At 40.3% G+C, this 25,034-nt stretch overlaps 1 protein-coding gene across 2 annotated transcripts in view; it reads right to left on the bottom strand.

Moving 5' to 3' along the window:
• RASA3 (RAS p21 protein activator 3) overlaps window positions 1–25,034 on the bottom strand; it is a 282,307-nt gene that overhangs the window by 143,505 nt on the left and 113,768 nt on the right. For both annotated transcript variants that reach the window (XM_075061447.1, XM_032777821.2), the window contains one exon: window positions 2,620–2,737. In XM_075061447.1, coding sequence (XP_074917548.1) covers window positions 2,620–2,696 — 77 coding nt within the window. In that variant the 5' untranslated portion in view covers window positions 2,697–2,737. The remainder of the gene's footprint in view (window positions 1–2,619; window positions 2,738–25,034) is intronic.

The raw sequence follows: 25,034 nt of genomic DNA, 5'->3' as shown, positions 1-25,034 counted from the left end.
TATTTAACATTTTCTTTAATGACCTGGTCACAAAAAGTAGGATTGTGCTAATAAAATTTGTAGATGACAAAGTTGGGTGGTATTGGGGAGGACTGGAATACCATACTAGAAGATATGGAGGACTTTGAAAACTAACATAATAAAAACAGGATGAAATTTAAGAAGGTAAAGGTCAAGATCATGCACTGAGGGATTAATAATAAGAATTTTAGATATACGTTGGGGACGCATCAGTTGGAAGCGACACAGGAGGAGAAAGACCCAGGTGTACTGGTTGATCACAGGATGACTGTGAGCCACCAATGTGATGCAACTATGAAAAAGGCTAATGAAGTGCTAACATGTATCAGCAAGGCATTTCCAGTAGAGATAAGAAAGTGTTATCATCAAATACAAGGCACTGGTGAAACCTCATGTGGAATATTGTGTGCAATTCTGGTCTGTCAGGTTCTAGGAAAATCAATTCAAAACAGGAACAAGTGCAGAGAAGGGCTACAAGGATGATCAGAGGAATGGAAAACCTACTTACATGAACAGACTTAAGAGCTTGGCTTGTTTAACCTATCAAAATGAAGGCTCAAGGCATATATGATTGGTCTATATGGGATAAACAGCAGAGAGGAAAGGAGTTATTTAAGTTGGGGCCAATGCTGGCACAAGTGGATATAAATTGGCCATCAACAAGTTTAGGCTTGAAATTAGACCAAGGTTTCTAATGATCAGAGGAGTGAAGTTCTGGAACAGCCTTCCAAGGGGAAGGGCTAAAAACTTAACTTGTTTCAAGACTGAGCTTCATAAATTTATGGAGGGGCTGGTATGATGAGATTGCCTACAATGGCATATGGCCCATCCATGAATACTATCAGCAAATGTCTCCAATAGGCAGATAAGGGATAACAGATGGGGAAGGCTCTGAGTTACTACAGAAAATTCTCTCAAGTTTTTGGCTGGTGGGTCTCGCCCATATGCTCAGGGTCTAACTCATCGCCATATTTGGGGTCAGAAGGACTTTTCCCCAAGGTCAGAATGGCAGAGACCAGGGAGGGAGAGGGGAGGGGAAGGTTTTCTCCTTCCTCTGCAGCATGGTTACTTGTGGGTTTGAACTAGAGTAAATTGTGGATTCTACATAATTTTAAGTCTTTAAATCATGATTTGAGGACTTGAGTAACTCAGCCAGAAGTTACGGACCTATTACTGGAATGGGTGGGTATGGCCTATGATGTGCAAGAGGTCAGACTAGATGATCATGATGGCCCCTTCTGGCCTTAAAGGCTGAGAGTCTGTGCCTAAACTTGTCCTCTCTATATTTTAGGCATTTTTAGGCCCCAACAGAAGTTCCACTCCTTGCTGTGAGTCTGTACCTATTCCATTCCATTCCATTCCACTATTTTACTCCTGACTAGTTTAGTCTTACAATACACCTATCACATGGTACGGGAACGCCTTAGAAGCCATTTCTCCCAACTTGCAAGCCTATGTTTTAGGCATTGCTTATGCTGGGGATCTATCCCAAAAGGCAGTCAACACTGTAGCTGCACTGATGCAAATTCCTAGTGTGGACAGCCTATTGGCAGTGGTCTCTCAAAATGGTGATGCACTAAACCATGGCAAACTGCCCCAGTGAAAATAGCTGGTTTTTTCTGTCTGCACTGCAGGCAAGCATCAGTGGAGCTATAATCTCATAGTTACAGTCAATTCAGATATGGAAGGTAGACAAGGCTTTAGCCACAAGATCATAGGTCAGCAGCAGTGGGTATAGTGAGGAGCACTACCACCAAGGAGGTCAGTAAAGTGCATGGAGAAAGAGGACAACTAGATTCTAATAAAGAGGGTCAGCACCTAGGATGTGTCATTGGGAGAAAAGCATTCCACACCTTCCCCCCAGGAGACAGCTTACCAGCAAGTAGGGAATGCAGAGAAAAAAGCTGACTTCTGAAACCCCTTCTCACTCATGCTTTACCAGATCACTTGGGTATTCAGGTAGTTTCAGAGTGGCTGGAGGAGAAGGAGACACATCCATTCACCACCAACTGCCTCTCAAAAGAGCAAAGCTGGCCAGCAGCAGGAGATCAGGATCTCAGACAACTTAGCACTGTACCTGCCATCTCAGGATTTTGCTGTAACTGCTTTTCCCTTTCTTGTAGTCTCATTACCTTCTCTCCTATTTTCGCACCTCCAGGAATGTGCAGAACAAAACCCCACCGTGGTTTTGAGCTCTGATAGAGCAACAGTTGTAACAACAGTACGAAGGAAAAATCCCTGACAGCTGGATTAAATGGCATGGTTAAACTGACAGCTAAAAAGCATAAAGAAAGTTCAAAAGCAAGTAAACTAGAGAGCTGCATTAACTGTAACCTCCTTGGAAACTAATTATGTGCTTCCTCTCAGGAGAAGAACCTCTTCACACATAAATGATAAAAACATATAGTTAGATGCCAGGCCATGATATTCATAATAATGCTATTATTATAGTCCTACAATTTTAAAAAAATCAGCTATGTTCTTCTCCATCCCACCAAAAGATCTATTTGGAATGCTATAGAAATATAATATAAACAAATGTTTTAGGGCGTTAAAAGAACTGACTGAATATATCTGCATACAAGAAATATTTGTTACCATAGTGATTTCTCCACTATTTTGGTCCTGAAAACCTCCTCCTGGTCCAGGTTTACAGTACAGTAGCAATCCCTCATCTTGTTTGGCCCCGGATACGTAGGAAGATTTTTGGCTTCTCCTAAAGACAAAACAATTCAAAGCAAACTTTAAATATGCACAGATATTGATAGTATATCAGTGGTTATATTAAAAAGTACACACATTACTTTTTTATTTGGCTGTAGAATGCTTCCTACCGGGTCTTTATTTAGAAGAATATTTTCAGTCCTCTGACAGGAGCAATGCTCACGTAGAATGGCAGGCAGTAAGCTGCAATATGGCAATGGTAAAGGAAAAAAATTCAAAAGCACCTAAGTCTCTTATGAAAATACAACTCTACACCTTAAATCCCATTGACTTTCAATGAAGCTTAGACACCTAAGTCATTTTTGATAAAACAGAGTTTGGGATAAAATTTTCAAACCGCAAGAGACTGCAAATAAGGATTTTATCTATAGCTCTGCTACTCTCCAACGTGCTAGCATGAAATGTGACTTAAATGAGGCACTGGAACATGGAGTGTAATAACACTTATCTCATAAGGTGCTTTGAAGTTTAATTAATGCTTGTAAACCCCCTAAGATCATTGGACAGAGGTACTGTTTAAGTGCCAGACATTAAAATTAATTTGTTAGACAATATGCCTTTGCTTATTTCAAAACTGCAACAACAAACAATTACTTATTCTGCATCTAAAAGAACAGGGCTGGAGAATAGAGGACAGATAAAGACACAGCAGTATAAAATTCAGAACTTTAAAAAAAAAAACAGAAATGAGACTGCAATAGTAGTCTCTCCCTCTACAGGTCCATCAACAAGCAAAATTGCAAACTAAGATTGCTTGGCACAGTGACAGTCCAAACAAAAGCTTAGGGAAAGAAATCAGATAACTCTCCCCACAGCTTCATTGAAACACCTTAGCACCACTTGGCAAGTGTTTTGACTTCAAGGCCAAGCCCTAACTTCTCTGAGAGCTTAAGGAAGCTTCACTCTGCATGTGCTCTTGTTTGCACTTCACTTCTATGGTACCTACAGATTGTTATCTTATGTCACATGGACTGACTAGAGCATGCTCCACTGATAAGATATAAGGGAAAAAGCAAGATCAGAGAGCAAAGCTTATTTGTGAACATAGACAAAAGAGAAGAGTAAAATCTATGCAACAGGCACAAGCGTAGCCTATTTATCAGAAATCTGCAGTTCAGAGCAAGTCAGTCCTAGGAGAAAAAAAAAAAATAAAAAAATCTTTCAGTCCCCAATCCGCATAGCTTCACTAACAGGACCAATTTCACTTCATCCCAATCTAATTTTGAGTCTCACAATCTCTGCAGACATTGGGCCGTGTAAATGAATCAGCAAATGGATGCAACTTCCATGCTGATGCTGGAAAAAAGATGAGTTGTAGCAGTAAAAGCAATTCACGGGAAAAGAAGATTAAGCAGGCTCCCATCTTTAACAGGAAGGTAAAAGGTAGTTTAGGATGCAACATCTTTCTTGATCACAGGACAACCTGTGTCCCCCCTTGGGATGTAATTTACACTCATTTATGATTTAACTTGCATCATAGCATCTCTGCATTTAACCTATTACAGTAAGAATGCCATCCAAAATGATGTGCATTTGATCGCCAAGTCTAACACCTGAAGTCTAAAGATTTGTTATGTCAAATAATTTTCTGCACTTAAAAGCTAGAATGTATAAAGTGATGTAGTTTGGCAGACTTTTAATCCTTTATTTTTATAGCTGAAAGATGATAAACACAATTTGAAGTGTTACAATGTGGCCAATAAAACTATATTTCAAGTTTGTTTTATTTTTCTTTTTTAAATTAAAAAAAGCTAACTTCTTTAAGACCTAGCTGATGCCACATGGTAATGCCTCAGTGCGTTCTTCCATTTATAGAAAAAAGTCAGGAGACAAATTACATTGGGTTTGTACAATTTATTACATCATAGACTATGTTCAAGGAAACCTCTTTTTCTCTCTGCCTTAGCCTCACTTTTTCCAAGTCCCAGAGAAGACTTTCCTTTCTAGTTTCACCTTTAATCGTATGCTGGGCCAGCGCCTTTCTGGCTGAAGCTCCCTCCAGAGGGAGTCAACAGGAAGCATCATAGCAGGGTAATAAGGAAACCTCTCTTGCGGGGGCTGAGCATATTACCAGGAAACTTTTCAAATTTCCAAATTAGAAACATTTTTTTTTTAAAAGGAAAACAATGTAGATCAAGTTTGTGAATTTTCTCCACCCCTAAAAACAGCCTCTTTTCAGAAACTCTTCATTTTTGAATAGTTTTCTGTGATAGACAATGTCCTCTCTAGTATTGTATCCCACTGAAATCCTAAAATAGCTAATTTTAATTTGAAGCCCATTTTGTTGCTTTTTAGTACAAGAATTACAATATAAATATAAGAAGAATGCAGAAGTAGTGATGTATTTGGATTCCAATGAAAAACTGTGGTTACTGGGTTTCTGAGTTTTATTTGACAAGGAAGACTCTTGAGGACTGAAAATGCTGTTTATCATTGCCCTTCAGTGAAAGGGTCTGAGAGGCACAGAGGAAGAAAAGTGGAACTAGTGATTTTTCTTCCACTTTGAAGACCTTGACAAATCATGCAGACTATAAACAAGGAAATAACTGATCATTCCCACTTACCAATCACGTTACTGACTTAACCGAAGAGAGTCAAACCCCACACCACACTATTTCTGTGTTAACTGAGACACACACCAAATGGCTACTTAGGGTCCTATATAAGAACAATAATCTGAATTGTTTAGTGAGCAGTCAGAAAAATCAAGCATCCAGGGAACACCTAAGGACTCTTAGCCCTCTAGCCAGACAAAACAAGCCCCCGTAGAATTTCAGCTGGTCTATAGTGTCATTTAAATAAAATGTTCCTTCTTTGGGGTTATTTCACTATTGCCACTGGAGCTGAACAATTCTGTTCGCATTTGTTGGTCTGAAACAAAAACACTGATGAAGTCACTATGTTAGAGAGACAAGGTGGGGGAGATACTATCTTTCATTGGACCAACTTTTGTTAATGAGAGAGAAGTTTTTGAGCTACACAGAGTTCATCCTCAGGTCTGGGAAAATGACACTCAATACTTCCCCAATTTCTTCTATTCCAGCTGCTGCAGACCCATTGCATTACGCATAGGTCTGCTCTGAAGGCCACTGAAGTCAATGAGAGTCAGTATTAGCAAAGCAAATAATTTTGGATGTGAATAATTAAAGACATTTTGAACTGGCTCTGCAACAGAGTGGACTGCAGTACAGTATTTGTGATGCTGACTTCCCCTGGTGATATGGAGTGTAATTACAACTTAAGCGAGAGCTGCCCTCTCCATGCAGCATAGAGAAAGTGGTGGTGTACAAAGAGATGTCAGAACAGAGAAACACAATAACCTAGAATGAAGAGGCACAGAGGGAGGGAGGGACGGATGGATGGATAGCTCCATGCTTTGAGCACTGGCCTGCTAAAGCCAGAGTTGTGAGTTCAATCCTTGAGGGGGCCATGTAGGGATCTGGGGCAAAAACCTGTCTGGAGATTGGGCCTGCTTTGAGCAGGGGATTGGACTAGATGACCTCCTGAGGTCCCTTCCAACACTGATATTCTATGAATGTGCCTTCCCAGCTCTCACTCAGCTTCCCTCCTCACTCCAAAATTCTTGAGTCCCTTCCTTGCTAAGGAAGCGGGATGAAGCAAGGCAAGCGATAAGGGCTCCCATGGCAGATGGTGTATGAGGTAAAAGAGAATACTGCTTAGGTGCCTAGAGACATGCAGCTGCTGAAACAGAACGAGAAGCAAAATAAGATTTGAAAATTTTCTTTCTGTAGGTGTGGAAAGAGACTCCTAAACAAACATCCAAAAAGATAGTCCCAAAAGAAAAAGGAAAAAAAAAGTTAAAAATAATTGTCAATGTTTTGAATCGTCTAACACTTATCTGTTGAACAAAAACATATTTTGCACTATTTCCTTCCCTTCCTCCCCCCTTTGCATTACCATTACCACCTATGTCATCAGATACCAATGCACCTTCAAGATTACACACACCACACACACACAACATTGCACAGGTCTGGAATTCACATGGAGGGGAGGAAGGGAGATTGTGAAAATAATACAGCTACCAACCTGCCTAGAGCCTCCCTAAGAGGCCATGATACTGCTGCTGAAATGGAGTAATGCCAGCAAGGATCCTGGACAGTTGGAGGGATCTGGTCTTATGTGGCTCTGACAAGTTTGGGTACAGATATTATGAACAGTTCCATTTGGGATTGGGGGAGGAGGGGAAGATACATGTAAATCAGGTCTCTGAAATCTCTACTTTTCTGACCTTTTGGAGTGAAATATGCTAATCTTTGCACAATAGCCATTATACACTCTCATGCTATCTGATATTAAGTGCAATAGCACTTATAACACAACACCCATTAAGGTAAAACTTAGTTATGTATCCCACCAGATTTATGTTTTGAGATCATCCAGCACTAGGAAACAACTTATACTGGATACATCTGATTTATTGAGTGGTGAAGAGGAACTCAATCCCCTTAGGCTTAGACAAACAAAAATCAGTGAAAAAACAGCTGAGCTTTCTACACCCTGGCATTCAATTTCAGGCAGTGAGCAGAGAAACTCAAGGACAGAAACACAAAACAATCTAAAAAGGGCAATATATACACAAGCTATCATCAACAATGATTCATTTTGCTTCTATTGTACCCTGCACATATCCTCTGAACGTTCTCACTTGCAAGCATGTCAAGAACAAAACAAAATGATGGGGTTAGCTAACGTCCCCCCCCCCCCCAAAAAACACAGTTCTATCATTACCAGAAATTCTAACTTCTACTTTGAGGTTTCGAACAAAACATCTTTCAAGCTTTTACTTTCACTCCCCATAAAAAATGCGGGAATCAGCAATGAGTCCAAAATGTAATGGCAGATTGATATATTTTCATCATCATTTATGCTGAAAGTATTCTTCATGTTTAGAACCCCTTGTCTGAGTAACTCAGGATGATATGATCAGATGCTAATAAATCTGCAAATAGGACACAACGTAAGGTTAAATGCCACTAAGATGTAAGCTATTCTTTGCCTATTTTAGTATTCCATTTAGCCAGGCTTGCAATAATGTAGAGAAATGCTCAGGTATATAATGATATTTCTGAAACGTGCTGACTTTTAGGAATATATGTATATTGATCACTGGAGGCTGATGATGCACATCATCCCTTTATTGCGTTTGGCAACTTCTTTTGCTATTTTAGGCATTGCAAAATATTAGTAAATCAATATGCATTGATGAAATATATACTTCTCTGGACTATTAAAATGGACAATCAACTCATATCTGTCTGAATTTTAACCATCTTTAGTTACAAAGCAACATCGAAAACTAACGTAACAAATTTTGGGAAAAAATTCTGTTTTTAAAATTTATTTACTTTGTGCATTTAATAGCGCTTTGTCCAACTGACTTTGTATAAGGCATATGGTGTAGCTGACCATGCACAGATGCATTGTCTTTCACAAAGCTGAAGGGAAGAGAGACACATTTTAAAATAGGAAATTGATTAAAACCACAAATTTGGTAAGCGTACTCAAGGACAATTATAGTATTGCACCTCATTTATAATATCCTAAACTCGAAGTATTATTGTTTTTCCTACCTTCTTCCTTTATGTAACAATGCCTTTAAGGTCACTGCAATTTTCCTTTTATGTTGAAAGTAAATCACAAATCCAATGTTATCTAATCAAGCAATATGTAAAAATGAAATCTATTTAAAAAGCCAGTTGTGATTATAAATATTCAATTTCTTTGAATAGGTTTATCTTTGTTGCTTTAATGCTTTAGCTTGATATTAAATAGAGCAAAAATCCATAGCATGCACACACGCACACACGCACCCACACACACATGCTTACCGGTTCAACAACAAAACACACTACTAGATTTCTAAATCAGGTCACAAATAGCCATCTGTGAAGTGATTCCACAGTCTGGAGACCCAGATTTTTAGCTGATCTGCTCTTAATGTAAGTCATTGCCTGCCAGCATGTTACATGATAGAATTGTTTGTTTCGTTATGAGGATCAAGTTAAAAATATAATTTGTCACATCAAAACAAATTTGTTTCAACCACCACATTTATGTGCACTATTCTCCAACCTCCCTCCCCCGCCCCCCACAACACACACACACACACACACACACTTTTCCCACTGTGGAAGCTCTAATGGTCCCGGCTGATCTATTGCTAATGGAGGGAACCATACCTGTAGTACTGAAATAATCCTTTTGGCACCATCCATTACATCATAGCTCATGTTACCAATGTCTCCCCAAATATCAGCACCACCAGTGGAGGGGATATATCCTCCTCCACCTTTTTGACCACAAACAGCTCTACAACTCCCAGCCAGGAACACTCCTCATGATCAGGATAGTGTCCACCCCTCCGAGGCCTATACACTAATCGCAAGAGATCAGTCACTTAGCCAAGTCAATATAGAACTCAAATCTTACCCAATAATCACACTGATGCCAATCTTTTAGTAACTAAAAATTAAATATTAAAAGAAAAGAAGAAGAGAGTTAATAATGGTTAACAGATTATGTATATATAAATAATTACTGAGTCCTTATATCAGGTTTGTAGCAGCGATGAATAGACTGCTGGCTTGTAAAGTCTCTCTGATGATCTTCCAATCTTTAGGAAGATCCTCAGTCCATAGTTTTAAATTATAAAATCAACAGTCAAGAGAACCAGGGCAAGAACGAGGCAAAACAGAGATCTTAGGAGTTTTTATATCCTCTGCATTAGGCCTGGAAATTTACTGTTTCTGTTTATGGAAAAGTTGCTGGCCTAAGTTGGAGTCCAGTGTCACTTGAGCATATTGTATGTCCTTATATGGCTTGATGACTCACACGAGCAGCCATATCCTTGCTGTGGTATCCACAGGAAGAGCTATTTGGGTGAAATGAGTTTCTTCTACGGGCCATTATGAGAGCTAGGTGTTCTTGATGGGCCATCAATACATAGTTGTCTGGATTTAATGTAAATTTCACCTGGTGGGTGTGACCCAGGAATAGAACACACGTGTGATGCTAGTATACAGCCAATAGCCCTAACTTCGAACAGGATATATAAAAATAAAATAAAATAAAATAAAAACAAAAACAAAACAGGATAATCATACTTGGCAAATCATAACTTTTCCACTGACACCTTACATGACATACTTCGTACAAGATTTGCTGCAATTGTATAACAGTGGCAATATCAAGGATATAAATGGTCCCCCAAAAAATAAAAAAATAGAATAAGTCATCACTGAATATGGAGTGAAATGCTACTAAACTCTGGATTTTTGTACAAGAGATGTTCTAGCACTCTCTGTGAGACTCTACCCAAGACTACTGTTAGACTATTCTTGTGCTAGCTGCTGGGTAACAGAATCACTGTATATCCCTCAGAGATGTGTTCCTATCATTTGAACCATTAAAAGCCACTGCACTGCCAGGCTTCCACACCCTTTCAGGCTGTGACACCACTGGAAAGTTGGTCGGAAAGACCAAATTATCTTATTGGAAGGCATTTGATTCAGGGGCAGCCGATTCATATAGTCAAACTAGGCAGTCGCCTAGGATGCCAAGTTAAATGGGGCATCAAAGTCGAGGGAAAAAAATCATATAAAAAAATGAAAAAATACAAATAAAATAATGAAGATGTCATTTTAATTCCCATGCATGGAGGGAATATGAATTATAATTCATTTCTCTACATTTCTGAGAAATTAATATGCCAAATCTTTTATTTACAGCAAAATTAAACTATATTTTAGTGAATTTTTTCTTCAATTTGCGACGTAGACCCACTCTGCAATTTTGATAAGCAATAACTCAGCCAAAATGAAACACATTCGCCAGTGGCAATAGCTGCAATGCTAGTGACAACTAACTCGAATATACATCAAGATCGCATAGCCGGAAATTCATGTAGAGCGGAGACATCGCAAGTTGATACATGTCAAACGGTCATTGTCACAAACACGTCACAGGAAGATGGTTAAGAATCGAGTGAATACTGTAGAAAATTGTGTTTCTTGGTGCCAAAGAATAAAGAACATCATCTCTGAGCATTATAAATCCAAAATGTGAGTATCTTTAAGCATTATTAAACCTTAGCGTTATTATTGGGCTGTGTAATTATGAACTTTTCTTTTTATAACTGATTCACGTGTAATAAATAAAGTCCATAAAAGAAAAGTAACAGCATTAATGCTTAATAGACCAAGAAAGGGATGATGTCACACTCCAAGCGGGTAACCATGAGGAAGGGGATTATTTTCCAAACAACCAGTGTCAGGTTATAATGTCAAAAAAGGTCATTTTGTTTCCATGTAAATGCTCTAACTAATTGTTTTAATAGGTGAGTGTATGTTACTAATCACTGAACCTTTAAGCAGTGAAAAAACACGTTGGGATGGCTGCAATGTGGTTTAAATCGCCAACCATGTGGTGGGTATGTCAGCCATCCTTAACGCTATAATGCTTGCAGTCGGGAGCACGGTACATAATATTCAAATGCCCCATGGCAGAAAGAGGAAAAAGAAAATGCTCAGGAGCTGAGTATCGTAAACGAAAGGCTGAGAAGGAAAAGGACCAAGCAGAACAGTAGGGATCCTTCCTGAAACATCTTCTCTTTAATCCAAATAAAATGGAAGCAGTTCACAGCATCCAGATGAAGGAATTTTATTTGGAGATGAGGGTAGATCACATCCACAAAAAGCAGTTTGGAAACTTACTTCTAGATGAAGGATGCTCACAGCATCAGACTGATATGGAAGTGGAGAAAATGTATTCACCTTCAGAGACCCATGCAGAAATTGAAGTAAATGAAGTAGAAGGAGGAAAGGATGAAGAAGTTACAAACAAGTTACAGTATGGGGACCTAGCTTCATGGCCCAGATGTGATGACAGTGTATGACAAATTCTCGTGGAACATGGACCCGAACAAGTTCGTGAATTTCCCTTCCCTAAGGATGGAAATAAAAGAAAATTCTCTGCTCAGCATTGCAAGAGGAAACTCATTAATGGGGAAGAAATTCATCGAAACTGGTTACAATACTCAGTGTTGAAGGACTGTTTCGCTTTTGCTGCAAGTTGTTTAGAAAATCAAGCAACTGGCACATCACTTACTGAAAATGGTTCGAAGGACATGAAAAACATTTCAGTTCTCTCGTCACATAAAAGCAGTACAGAACATCTGGAATGTTTTCTAAATTGGAAAGACCTTGAATTACGATTGAAAAGAGTAAAAACTATTGATGAAGAAAATGTGTGTGATCAAGGAAAAAGAAGGAAAAAAGAATATTGGCAACAAATATTAGAGAGTGTCTGTTTGCTTTAGTGAGAATTCTCATTGGGCAAAATTTAGCATTCCATGGCCGCAGTAGAAATGAAAAATTATACACTCCAGGTAATTGAAACTTTTTAAAATTTGTTGAATACCTAACTTTGTTTGATCCAGTCTTGAAGGAGCGTCTATGTAAAATATCCAATCATGAAACACAGGTTCATTACTTAGGAAAAAATATGCAGAATGAACTCATTCAAATCCTAGCAAATGCCATTAAAATTGTAGAAGCTGCCCATTCTGCAAAAGACATTTCAATAATTCTGGACTGAACACCAGATGTGAGTCACGTTGAACAAATGATGATCATTCATTTTGTGGATATGGAAAAGTCTGCAGATGAAGATGTTGAAGTGCTCATAAAAACATTTTTTGAGTTTCATACCACTAAAGGAGACAACTGGAGTATTTATGACAAACTATTCTACAAGAGCTTGAAACAATGTCATTATCTGTTGAAAAAACTTACATGGCCACGGCTATGATAATGGAAATAATATGAAGGGTAAAGACAATGGTGTGCAAAGGAGAATGATGGAAATCAATCCTAGGGCCTTTTTCATTCCTTGCAGTGCACATTCTCTGAATTTGGTTGTCAATGATGCTGCTAGATGCTGTTTGGAGGCAAGCAGTTTCTTTGATCTGGTGCAACGTGTTTGTGTGTTTTTCTCAGGCTCGACACATTGTTGGGAGATTGACTCGCCATATGAATTCTCTGACTGTGAAACCACTTAGACAAGATGGGAGAGTCACATTGATGCTTGGAAGCCTCTTCACTATGAGCTTGGAAACATTATGATGCCCTAATTGAAATTTCTGATACTACCTTCACTGGATCATATGGCAATACGGCACGTTCAGATGCAGAAGCTCTTGCAAATGGACTTTTCAAGTTCAAAGTTGTGACTTCACTCATTTTGTGGTGTAATATCCTTTCGAAATTAACCTCACTACAGACACTGATAAGGGCATAAGTGCACTGGAGGTGCTCATATGCAGAGTATTCCATTTAAAGACCAACATTATGACACTTGCAGAGTTATGTTGGTGAATGTTTCCCAAGAAGCAGAAAAACAGAGGAAAAATTGCCACCAACAAGGGTTGCATTGATACCTGGTATCAAGAGGGCAAACTATCAAGCAATGGAATGTCTCTGGGATGATCGAATGCATCCAAAACTACCCTCCCCTATTGGGCCTGGATAAGTCTTAGAGGATGGCTAATCACACCAGTTATGCGCCTCAAAAATCTATCCTTCAGCTAATCAAATGCTCATGTGCAAAGACCAGATGCTCACCATCCTTCAAATATTTGGCCAATAGTCTGCCTTGTATGGAGATGTGCAAGTGTGATACAGACAAGGATCAGTGTGAAAATGTGTCTAGTGGTGCCCTACATTGGTGATGATTTTGATAAATAAATGTTTTCAATCCTACATATCAAGGCTAACTTTCCTAGGATTACCAAAGATCAATGTCTTATGGTTGGGGGGACAGGGAGGACAGATAGCTCAGTGGTTTGGGTACTGGCCTGCTAAACCCAGGGTTGTGAGTTCAATCCTTGAGGGGGCCATTTAGGGATCTGGGGCAAAAATCTGTCTGGGGATGGGTCCTGCTTTGACCAGGGGGTTGGACTAGGTGACCTCCTGAGTTCCCTTCCAACCCTGACATTCTATGATTTTATATATATAAAGCAATGCATCCCTGTGTTAAAGCATAATGAAAATAAAATGTTGATTTTCTTGAATATATAGCTACATAATTGTTCTAGGTTTGTCATGTGTGGTACCACCATGTTCCTGTGAGAAAGGGCTTTCAAGTGATACCCAACTCAACCACTTTTGAAGACAATGAATTATCAAAATTTCCATTAACTGGATCACCTAGTGATGGGAGGTGGAGGTGGGGCAGGGAGAAGGGCAGCAAGTGCTCCCTGCCTGCCACACCACAGAGGGGAACACGATTGGAATTATGATTCTGAAGATTTTATGGATTCAGATGACACCTCCCTTACCATTCCATCACTAACTTGCCCTCAGAAGGAGATTTTACTACATTCTTCTCCCAGACCATATGGTACATTACATTCTTGCAATGATTCAAAATCATCATCAGCTGGTCACACTTCAGTCACACCAAGCAATTACCTCTCAAGAGCCAGGCTAAAACATACAAGGACTCTTTTCCCTGAGATGTTCTAGCCAACCACAAGAAAACAACAGGGGTTGGGAAGTAATTTTAACTTGTACGATTTGTTTTGATATATACACTAAACACATGAACATTATGTCCATGAGATGTCTTCTACTCCATCTACTATCACCTGTATTGTGGAAGATACCCTTCTTTTTTCACACAAATTTAAACGCATTTGACTATTTATGTTAATCTTAGTATGCACAGACTGTGATATCATTTGCTATCATAATTAGATGTTCTTGTTAATGTAACCCCTTTGGGGTTTAGAGAGCATGGCCTCTTTAAATCTTTTTCTTATGTGGGGAGGGGGAGCAGTGAGAGGAAGGAAGGAAACTCCAGGGGGTGGCTCTGGGGCTCCAGAGAGAGAAGGGCTGCAGCCCGCAGGCCCTCACAAAATGAAGCAGCAGACAACCTGCCTGATGCCTGGGAAGGAGAGGGCGGCCGACTGGGAACACCCCAGGACCGGAGGCAGGAGGAGCACTGTGCCAGGGAGTAATTGCCCAAGAAGGACAGGCCAGAGCTGGACCCAGTATCACTGCTGCCCAGAGCTGCGTGGGGCTGTGAGTACTGAGGCTTGTGATTCTGCACTGGGAACAAGGAGAGAGGCTGCTAGCTTGTTAAGTGGGGAGGTGGTGGCTCTGGGTGGCTTTGCAGAGAGTGGCAGAAGAGGGCACTGAAGGGGTTTGTTGGGGAAAGTTCACTGGCACCAAAGACGACCAGGAGTACCCAAGACTCACCAGTGGACTGGAACTGTGCTCAGGACTCCTGAACTCTGTGTGCAGACACATTCCTCAGTGTCTGCCCTTCCAAATTGTGCTACCACTGGGCCCGTGGGGCCTTGGTTTGAATGTAACCCTGTTTTACTGCTCCCTCTATATTTCCCCTTGTTGTTTTTCTCCTCTCATCCCTCTGTAAATAAATATTTCCCTTTCCTATATCCATTGTACTTTTCCTGTGGGTGGATGTGTTCACTCGGGCGGGGGGGGTTTTAGAATGTGCATCACCATGATAAACACTTCACAGGTAAATTAAATCTACATAGTCCATAGTGGACTTAATAGAATTTTCTGTTCTTCTGCCTTCTTTCTTGGGCAGCGTGGGTATGCGTATTTAAAGGTCTTCCCTGTTTGGAGGTGTGAAGACCAAAGCCTTAGTCCATTGTCAGTCTGTCTGTCTTGGGTATTTATAGGGCTCCTACCACCACAACATCTGAACACCTCAGAGTCTAATAAATTTATCCTCACAACCTCTCTGTGAGGTGGGAAGTGTTATTCACCCAGTATGACAGATAGAGAACTGTAGCACAGAGAAACTAAGAGACTTGCCCAAGGTTACACAGGACATCTATGTCAGAGCTGGAAAATGAACCCAGGTCTCCCAAGTCTCAGGTTAGAGCCCTCCTTCTTTGTACTGGCATTCCATGGTGATGTACTCATGGCAGTCCATCCTGTTCAAGCTGACATTCAATCTCAGGTGCAATGAATTACAGTAGTCCCATCTGGAAGTGGCAACATATGGATAACCGTGGCCACATCCTCATCCAAAAAGGATGGATTACAGATTCCTAGCAAGATATTGGAGGAAGAAGGCTGTTTTCTACCAATGATACCTAATTATCTAGGGTTAGTGATGGGGCTGTGAGTACTGACCCCCAAACTTTCCACCAATCTGATGAACAAATGAGTACAAATGGGAGGTAGAGGCCTTTGATGGAAGAGAATGTAACCCTTTCTAGTTCTTCAAAGAACCTTCCCCTTCTAACTAGCATCAACTTAGACTAAACTAGTTTTTAAAATGGTCTATTTCTTCCTCTGTTTGCTTTACAACTATTGTGATGTCTGAAGAAAATAATTGACATTAACTAACCTATGTGACATCTGAAGTCGCTGGATTTCACTACTGAGTGAAACTGAATTTAAAAAATGCCCCTCTGCTATGTACATCTGTCAAACTGGACAGTCTCTACGCAAAAGGATAAATGGACACAAATCAGATATCAGGAATGGCAATATACAAAAACCTGTAGGAGATTACTTCATCCTCCCTGGCCACACTATAGCAGACCTTAAGGTGGCCATCCTGCAGCAAAAAAACTTCAGGACCAGACTTCAAAGAGAGACTGCTGAGCTTCCGTTCATCTGCAAATTTGACACCACCAGCTCAGGATTAAACCAAGACTGTGAATGGCTTGCCAACTACAAAACCAGTTTCTCCTCCCTTGGTTTTCACACCTCAACTGCTAGAACAGGGCCTCATCCTCCCTGATTGAACTAACCTCGTTATCTCTAGCTTGCTTGCTTATATATACACCTACCCCTGGAAATTTCCACTACATGCATCTGATGAAGTGGGTATTCACCCACGAAAACTCATACTCCAAAATGTCTGTTAGTCTATAAGTTCCACAGGATTCTTTGTTGCTTTTACAGATCCAGACTATCACGGCTACCCCTCTGATATCTGAATTTAAAAAGCCATTCAGGGAAAAGGGGTTAAAAAAAAAGTGTCTAATAAAAGAGAAGCTGTTTTGTACACAAAGACACTTTGCATTGATCTTTCAAAACTAGAGACTGCCTACTAAGGGTGATGTCTTAAACAGGTTTCACTACAGTTAGCCAGTTTTCCCAGTTGCATTCTGGGATAGTAAGCTTTCTGGGTTCCTTTGATTTGATTTTTATCTCTGATTAGTGGAAGACCTTTTGGGATCAACATGTTAACAAAGTAATAGCACAGTTGGTTAACTAGTTAGCTTTTTAATTACTTTTCAGCTTGACTTCTATTTTGAAGAATGTAACTTCCAAGCTGCATGCGCAAGAGCTCTTGAGACTTTTCTTAATGTTTTTAGCAGCGCAGGGACTAGCTGTACTTTTTTTCACAATCCTTAAAACTGATAAATTGTGACCTTGTTTAAAGCATTTGGTTTGTGCAGTTTCTTTCTTTTTTTAATATTATTTTTGTAAGTGAATAGAGTCTGAATGAGAGTGTCCACACAGGACAATGTAGTTTAACTAATCCACCTTAAATTTACACATTTACTTAATTCAGATTAGCTTTCCTGAGTATCCCCATATAAAAATGCTCACATAAAATATTTTCTCCCAGCACAGACTGAAAGTTTTGAAATCACTAAACATCTGTTGAAGGAGAGAGAGAGAGAGTGTATTAAAACTGAAGGATGGGTAAAGCAGCCAAGAGGAAGTAACTTTGAGATGTTTTTCCATGTGCTGGGCAAATAGTTAATGATTTAAGCTATTTTTAGAGGAATAATATAAAACAGAAAATACACAATTAATTTTAAGTGTCCATTAATGTGTGACCAGAATCCTATATTGAACCTTTTAAGTGTTTCAGAATACCATCATACTTCAAACAGTTCCTCACATGACTATGGTGTTTGGAAGTCTGGTCAGCATCCCTGGCGAACATGTGTAATGTCCTTGTACATTTCTGTAGCATGACCAGGAATAGTTTTGAGTTTTCTCTGTAAATATTCTATATAAATGAAATTAAATTTACAAATCACAAAGTATTCACCAAGCAGCCTGATACTCATTTAATTTGTTTCCGGACTTCATTGTGTTAAAGGGGCCACAACTGTATGGAAACAAGACAAAAATGACAAAGGAATAATGCTATTGTCATTTCCCTGTTTTAGGGCATTAATCAGCCAAATCACCATAAAAAACACTGAGACCACTTACTTTATTAGGAAAAGTTAAAATCTCAGGACATTTGTAAGGTTTCATTTACAAAATAAAACCAGATGTGTGATTACAAATATGATAATTGCCTAGGAGTTGAAGTATTGCCAGCAGAATAAGAAACTAACTAGAAATAGTCTGTTTCCTTCAGTAATTCAGTTGCCCATAATTGTCTTTGCTTTACAACCACTCAATCAGAAATACCAATGTTAATCAAAACACTCACCACTCCTTGGTCAAGTTTTATTCCAAGCTCAGACAGAACAAAATTTTCAATCGCCTGGCTCAAAAAGACAGCCTAAACACTTAAACAGGACCAATATTCATAACTTGAAAGCCAGGCTAACTGATGAACATTTCTCCTTCCAAAAACAAGGCCTTCCACAACAGCTTCACTATTCTGTTCTCAAATTTAAGATTCATGACGGCTGGAAGTTTTTCTTGGCACTTCTTTCATGCCCATATGCAAGACCCATCTCTTTGCCTTAGGGTACCCTGAATAATGCAAAGTTTTTTGAAAGCCAAAACCTCAAACACACTCCGCTCTATTGTGGGGATTAGAAGAGGTAAGAGTAGGGAGACATCAACCTAGCCAGCAGTGAAACTGTGGTACTCTTGTGCAAGGCAATGTAGACAACTGACATTCTTAGATACACTGCTACCTTGATATAACACCACCCGATATAACACGAATTTGGATGTAACACGGTAAAACAGTACTTTGGTGGAGCGGGGCTGTGCACTCCGGTGGATCAAAGCAAGTTCAGTATAACACGGTTTGACCTATAACCCAGTAAGATTTTTTGGCTCCCAAGGACAGCATTATATCGAGGTAGAGGTGTACTAGTGTTCTATTAGTACATGTATTCCTTAGGGCAGGAGTCTCAAAGTCCCAGCCTGCAGGCCATCTGTGGCCCAAGAACCTCCCCACTGCGGCCCGCAGAGGAGAGACCCATGCAGCCACACTGCTGGCTCTGTCTGCTGCAGGCACCACCCCCTACAGCTTTCATTGACCGGGGGAGAGGGGCAGAGATACCATCACTAGTTGCTGTGCAGAGTCAGCCATGGAGGCAGTGTCATTTTTTTCCCCACAATGAATATAAACAAGTCAAAATACCGAACATAACTATCTGATGCACACCTTGCTGCAATCCTGAAGGTTTCAACTGCTCAGTCACTGAGGCCAAACATGAACAAACTGACAGAACTGAAGCGTTGCCAGGTGTCTGCAAACACAAACTCTCTGGCAGTGAAGAACTGTATAAAGTTGTATCACAGTTTTATTATTTTTAAGAAATTTGAAATAAAAAATACAATATTAACTTTTTTTTTCTGAACACCATCTTCAGTGACATTATTGACCCGCTGGGAGGATTTGAGGACTGGCACCAGCCATAAGCTAAATTGAGTTTGAGACCCCTGCCACAGGGGCTTAGCTGGTAAACATTTGCCTAATAAAGGAAATGAAGGAATGTTAAAACCTAGACTTTGGTCTGTCTGAAATGAAGTCCTTTCTTAAGGAGAGATCCTTGCTCATGAATTATGCTTTCTTTATTATATCAATTGTTTACCACAGCACAGGAGATTTCTCTTCAGGGAACTCAGTGTGGAACAAGAAACCAGAATGTCATTTCCCTGACAGTGATTGGCTTGAATTTAAGTTATTCAGCAAAACACAGGCTACACAGAGATTTACCCTTCAGACTTCAGGTAACTCCCAAGCCCTATAGAAGGCAAGTAAGGAACTCTGCTCATAAATTGCCTTGTAATAACTCAGCCAGCTTCCTCTACCATCTGGGGGCATTTACAAATGCATACATTTTCCCTGGATCAAAAACTAGATGCATGCTTGACATCTCCCTCCCTATTTACTCTACTTTTGTCTTGCTAAGTGAACAAGATCCTTACATCCACAAGCTCTGATGTGACTGTGCATGGGTAGGGGTGGGCGCCTTTTGCATCACTGACTAGAGTGTCAATTTTCCATGGGACACTTTCAGCCCGAGCACGGTAGTCAAACTACTATCGAAACCCTTACCTTGAGCTTCAGGACAATACAAAAAAAAAAAAAAAGAGTCATGAAATCTGGTTTTTAAAAGTCTCCCGTATAGCTTTTCTGAGCAGGGCATTTATAAGCCTTTGTTTTTTAAATGAAAGGGCAAATACAGACTCAAAGACAGAGCTATATATACACACACACACGCTTTCTTAGTGTTTTTCAGTTATTTATTATTTGTATTACCATAGTGCCTAGGATCCCCAGTCATGGACTAGGGCCCCATTCTTGGCTCTGTTCAAACAGAACAAAAAGTACCCAAGAGTGCCTAAAATCTAAGCATAAGAAAAGACACAACTGATCAATATAGACAGACCAATATGGAGTACAAGGGAACTAAGAGATAATATTGGTCAGCATGATCATCAGTGCTTTGAGCACACCAGCAGCCTAACCACTGTCAAATTTTTTGTATGCATTCTGGCAGAGAAGCCTTTAAAGAGGGATTTGAAAGAGAATAAGAAGTTCATTTTACAGATATTTATGGAGCGGTCCTCCCAAGTTTCAGGGATAGCATAGCAGAAAGTACAAAAGTGCCTGTTGGAAGATTTAACATGTGAGTGGATGGAAGATGATATGATGGGCTGATCAGAGGAGAGAGTCAACCTTTCAATACAGAATGAGGAATATTGGGGGAGGGGGATAGCTCAGTGGTTTGAGCATTAGTCTGCTAAACCCAGGGTTGCAAGTTCAATCCATGAGGGGGCCACTTAGGGATCTGGAGCAAAAAATCCATACTAGTGAAGGCAGGGGGCTGGACTCAATGACCTTTCGGGGTCCCTTCCAGTTCTATGAGATAGGTATATCTCCATAGATAATGGTCTTGAAAGTGAAGTGAAGGCAAGCAGCTTATGTTTGATATGACAGAAAAAGGGAAGCCAGTGGAGGGATGCAAAGAGTGACATGGTCAAAACAAAGGGCAATGAAAATGATCTTTGGAAGGAAAACCTTTCACTCACTAGTACTGCCTGCTGGGGAAAACAGACTATTAAATTTATTTCACTTGAATCTACAGTCACTGGATTTTTTTTTTCACACTATACATGTAATTTCCTGTCATACATTCCAACAATCTATTTGTATTCATTTCTCTCTCATTATATTAAATACACACACACACACGATGCAGCCTACTTGAGTGTTCCCATGGTTGTCACATAATACATTGTGTAAGCCACTTTACTCCAACTTGGAGAGTTTTTAAATGTTGTAAATTCAGTAAAAGATTCACTTCATTGTTTAGCAGATTATGTACGTTAAAAGCATACAGAAAGAACTTATTAATTAATGCTTGCTAGCCTGCAGTGTTATAAAACCACACAGTAGTAGTTTCTCCACTTTGCAGCAAAGATTTAAAGATCTAACAAGTTCTATAGCGAGGTCTAATTACTATAGCATGAAGTATTTAAAATGCACTTGCTTTTTTAAAAAGTTTGCTCACTTGCTAACTTGCCATGTTCTATGATATCTGTGTATTGTAGTCACAAGCTTAAATTGTTGAGGATCTACAGCAAGTCATTTGTCTGCAGACCAATCAACTGCTTGGTGAAGAAAAAACAGTATCATGTACCTCTTGAGTAGGGGTTCCTAAACTGTGGGCCACCGGTACAACCGTGGGCAGAGTTTGGGAAGTAGATCTGACAACCCTCCAGGATTGTCCTGGAGTCTCCAGGAATTTAAAGATTAATCTTTATTTAAAGATTATGTCATATGATAAAACCTCCAGGAATACGTCCAACCAAAATTGGCAACCCAACTGGGGAGTGGGCAATGAAGTGGCATTGCCCCCCAAATTGTATATGTTGATAGTGGAAGGGCACAATTTAAGGGTTTGGTCACGCTCCACCTGCCCCCCAGCAAGGCCCATTCCCACCGGCAGAGCATCCGATGACAAGGAACCCTGTGTTGGGAGCTGGTCATCAGCCTTCTTCTCCTTCCCCCACCCCCACTAGCAGAATGGTAGCTGGCAATGGCCCCTGTCCAGGCCCAGAGGAGCCCAGCTCCTGCAGCAGAGGGCAAAGCAGAGTGGCCAGGCAGCGAGTGAGGAGAAGGGCCAGGCCCTACGAGGCAGCAGTTGCCAGGACTGCTGGAGGAGGCTGGAGGGTTCACGGTTGTTCTCACTCCGAGCCATCCATGACTGTTAAGCCCCCTGGTGCATCGGCCCTGCAACACCCCAGGACCAGGGCTCAGTGGTGCCTCCCTGTTTCCACATGGACAATGCAGTGATCAGAACTGTCATAGGTAATGGCTGGGAGCCCATGAGCCCTTCCCTCATGCCCAGACTGGGGGTGCCTGTGAGGTGCACCATTGTGCTGGGTAGGCAACTGGGGAAGGGATGCCAGGTGACGAGCTCAAGGCACTCAGCAGGCTGCTGAGGTGGAGGGTGTTGGTGGGAGCTGATTGTGGCACCTGCCTGGCCTTTCACCCTCTTGCTTGCCCTGGTCCCTGATGGAGGCAAGGGGCTGTGTATGCTCCATGATGCCCCTCACCCTGACGGACATGTGTGAGGCCGGGGAGGCCAGGCTGCGTACTTGGCAGCCCCTTGTCTGATTTCCCATTTAATCAGCCTAAGGAGACGATGGCTCGCCTGCCTGGTGGGTGAGCTGAGAGGGGGCACTATCAAACTGTAGATGTTGATACCAGGGGGCATAATTTAAAGGCCTTGCCGCCACATGAACACCATGTTTTGTTCTCAACATTTTTTTTAAAAAGTGTAGTTTTTACTAAAACTGTTTGGTTTCAAAGATCTTGAAGCATTTCTTTCAGTGCACTTTGCAAAGGATTTCTATTATTACAATTGTTCACATTAAAATGAAAAAGAACGTACATTGCTTATTTACAGTGTTGTAGTTTATAGGTATGTCAATTAAAATTCATAATTTTCCTCAAGAAGTGCTAATAGTGGGCCGCAAAGCCTACTGCAGCTGTGCAAGTGGGCCTCAGGGAAAAAAGTTTGGGAGCCTCTGCTTTAGAGGGTCAGAAAGCCACTGTCGTAATCACTACCACCACACATCAATTACAGAGCATCCCAATAGTGACAAAAATGGACTGTTGGTATCAAGAACTTAACAGCCAATGTGCCATGACAAACTCAAAGATCCCATCTTTTTAAATGACATGCTAGCTCAAGATTCTAGCAGAATACTTAAGTGTAATTCTAATTTAGAAAATTAACAACAATTTGGAGACAGACCCAGAAATGCCTGGGAGGATTTTCAGCCTTCACTTGCAAATCCACAACCTATCAGGACCAGATATTGCATGGAGATCCACTAGCACAGACTTGTGGCATTCCACTGAATTTGATAGGACTCAGCAGGGATCTCTGGATAATGAATCCTGATGCACAATTGTTGGCACAGGTTAAAAAAAAAACAACAAATGCACCAGCACAAGAGCTAATCCAGTGGTCAATAGAATGTAATTTACTCCTTCAATATGCAGTGGCCCCACATAACCATACTAGTAGTTTTGAGTTTGCTTTGTCTTGTTACAGAAAAATACAGGATGTAACAAAAGCCAGATAGAGTATAAACTACACATATTTTGAACAACTGACATACTTCATCGCTGAGTTAATTTTTTATCTTCCCATTCCTCATAAAATGAAATATAGCTGCATATCTAGGGGAACTCTGCCATCCAACCCTAGCCAAAAAACAAACAAAGAATACAACATACGCAGCTAAACTGAACATTTTTAATGTTTGTTTTCTAATTCCAATTCAGCATTTTAGAAGGGCTTTATTCAAAGTGTAACTGCGAATATTTTATTCCCAACATTATCTACAGATAACAGAATCATTATTTTTAACCTCTTATCAGCTTAAATATTCATCACCTTAATGCTAATCCTCAGTACCAATGGGTGAGGGACAGCTGTGATGTTAAGGAAAAGAGAAAATACAGAATACTCACTATTCACACACAACACACATTAAACAAACCATTAATTATAACTGAATAAAAAGAATGAATATTAAGTTATTAATACTTAGCTCTTAGATGTCTAAGATCTTTAGGATGCAATTATCACCATCTCCTTTCTATACATGGGAGAAATACAAGTACAAAGGGGAAGTCCAGTGGTTAGGGTGTCAGGACATGGGCATAGATGCTGGAATGCACCCCCTGACATTAAGTGGTTTCCATCATATACAAGGTTTACAGTTTGGTTCAATGGCTCTCAGCACCCCCACTATACAAATTGTTCGAGCACCTCTTGATATGGGAGAGCTCGGTTCAATTCCCCCATCACTCACTGGACTTTTTGTGTGGCCATGAGCCAGTCATTTAGAGTCTCTGCCTCCATTCCCCATCTGCAAAATGGGGATAGCACTTCCTTATCTCAGAGGTGTTGTGAGGACAAATACATTAAGACTGTAAGAAACTCAGAAACTACAGTAATGGGCCATGTAACTAAGATAGACAAGTAACGTGATTTTTCAAGCTCGCACAACAGGGCAGTCAGTGGTTCAGACAAGAAAAGAAGCCAGATCTCCTGACTTCCAGTTCAGTGCCCTATTCATTGGACTACACTCAATGTCTTGTGAAGAAAATGATATACTCTGTGCCCCAAAGTTGTTTTTACCTCTCAATGTTTTATTTTCCATACAAACAACATTTTGTCTTTTGAGTAGTTTGCACAAAAGCTACAAGAATTCATCTTTCAGTGAAGCCCAATAACCCAGTTCTGAAAACAGTTGCATAAACAAGGCAAAAATATTAAGACTACTAGCTTCCTAATTGCTTTGCTAAGAAACTTGTACTTTCACACAAGTTCAGTAGCTCTTCACAGCACCAGTTTAATAAAAGTGTCAAGTATCAGAGGGGTAGCTGTGTTAGTCTGGATCTGCAAAAAGCAACAAAGAGTCCTGTGGCACCTTATAGACTAACCGAAGTATTGGCGCATGAGCTTTCGTGAGTGAATACCCACTTCGTCAGATGAATGCTTTTAATTAAAAAAATCCCTCCTCCCTTCATGTGTA

Source organism: Chelonoidis abingdonii, chromosome 1 (genome assembly GCF_003597395.2).
Source record: "Chelonoidis abingdonii isolate Lonesome George chromosome 1, CheloAbing_2.0, whole genome shotgun sequence".
Taxonomy (NCBI): domain Eukaryota; kingdom Metazoa; phylum Chordata; order Testudines; family Testudinidae; genus Chelonoidis; species Chelonoidis abingdonii.
The sequence above is the reverse complement of the archived record's forward strand: the minus strand, read 5'-3'. Positions and strand labels throughout refer to the sequence as shown.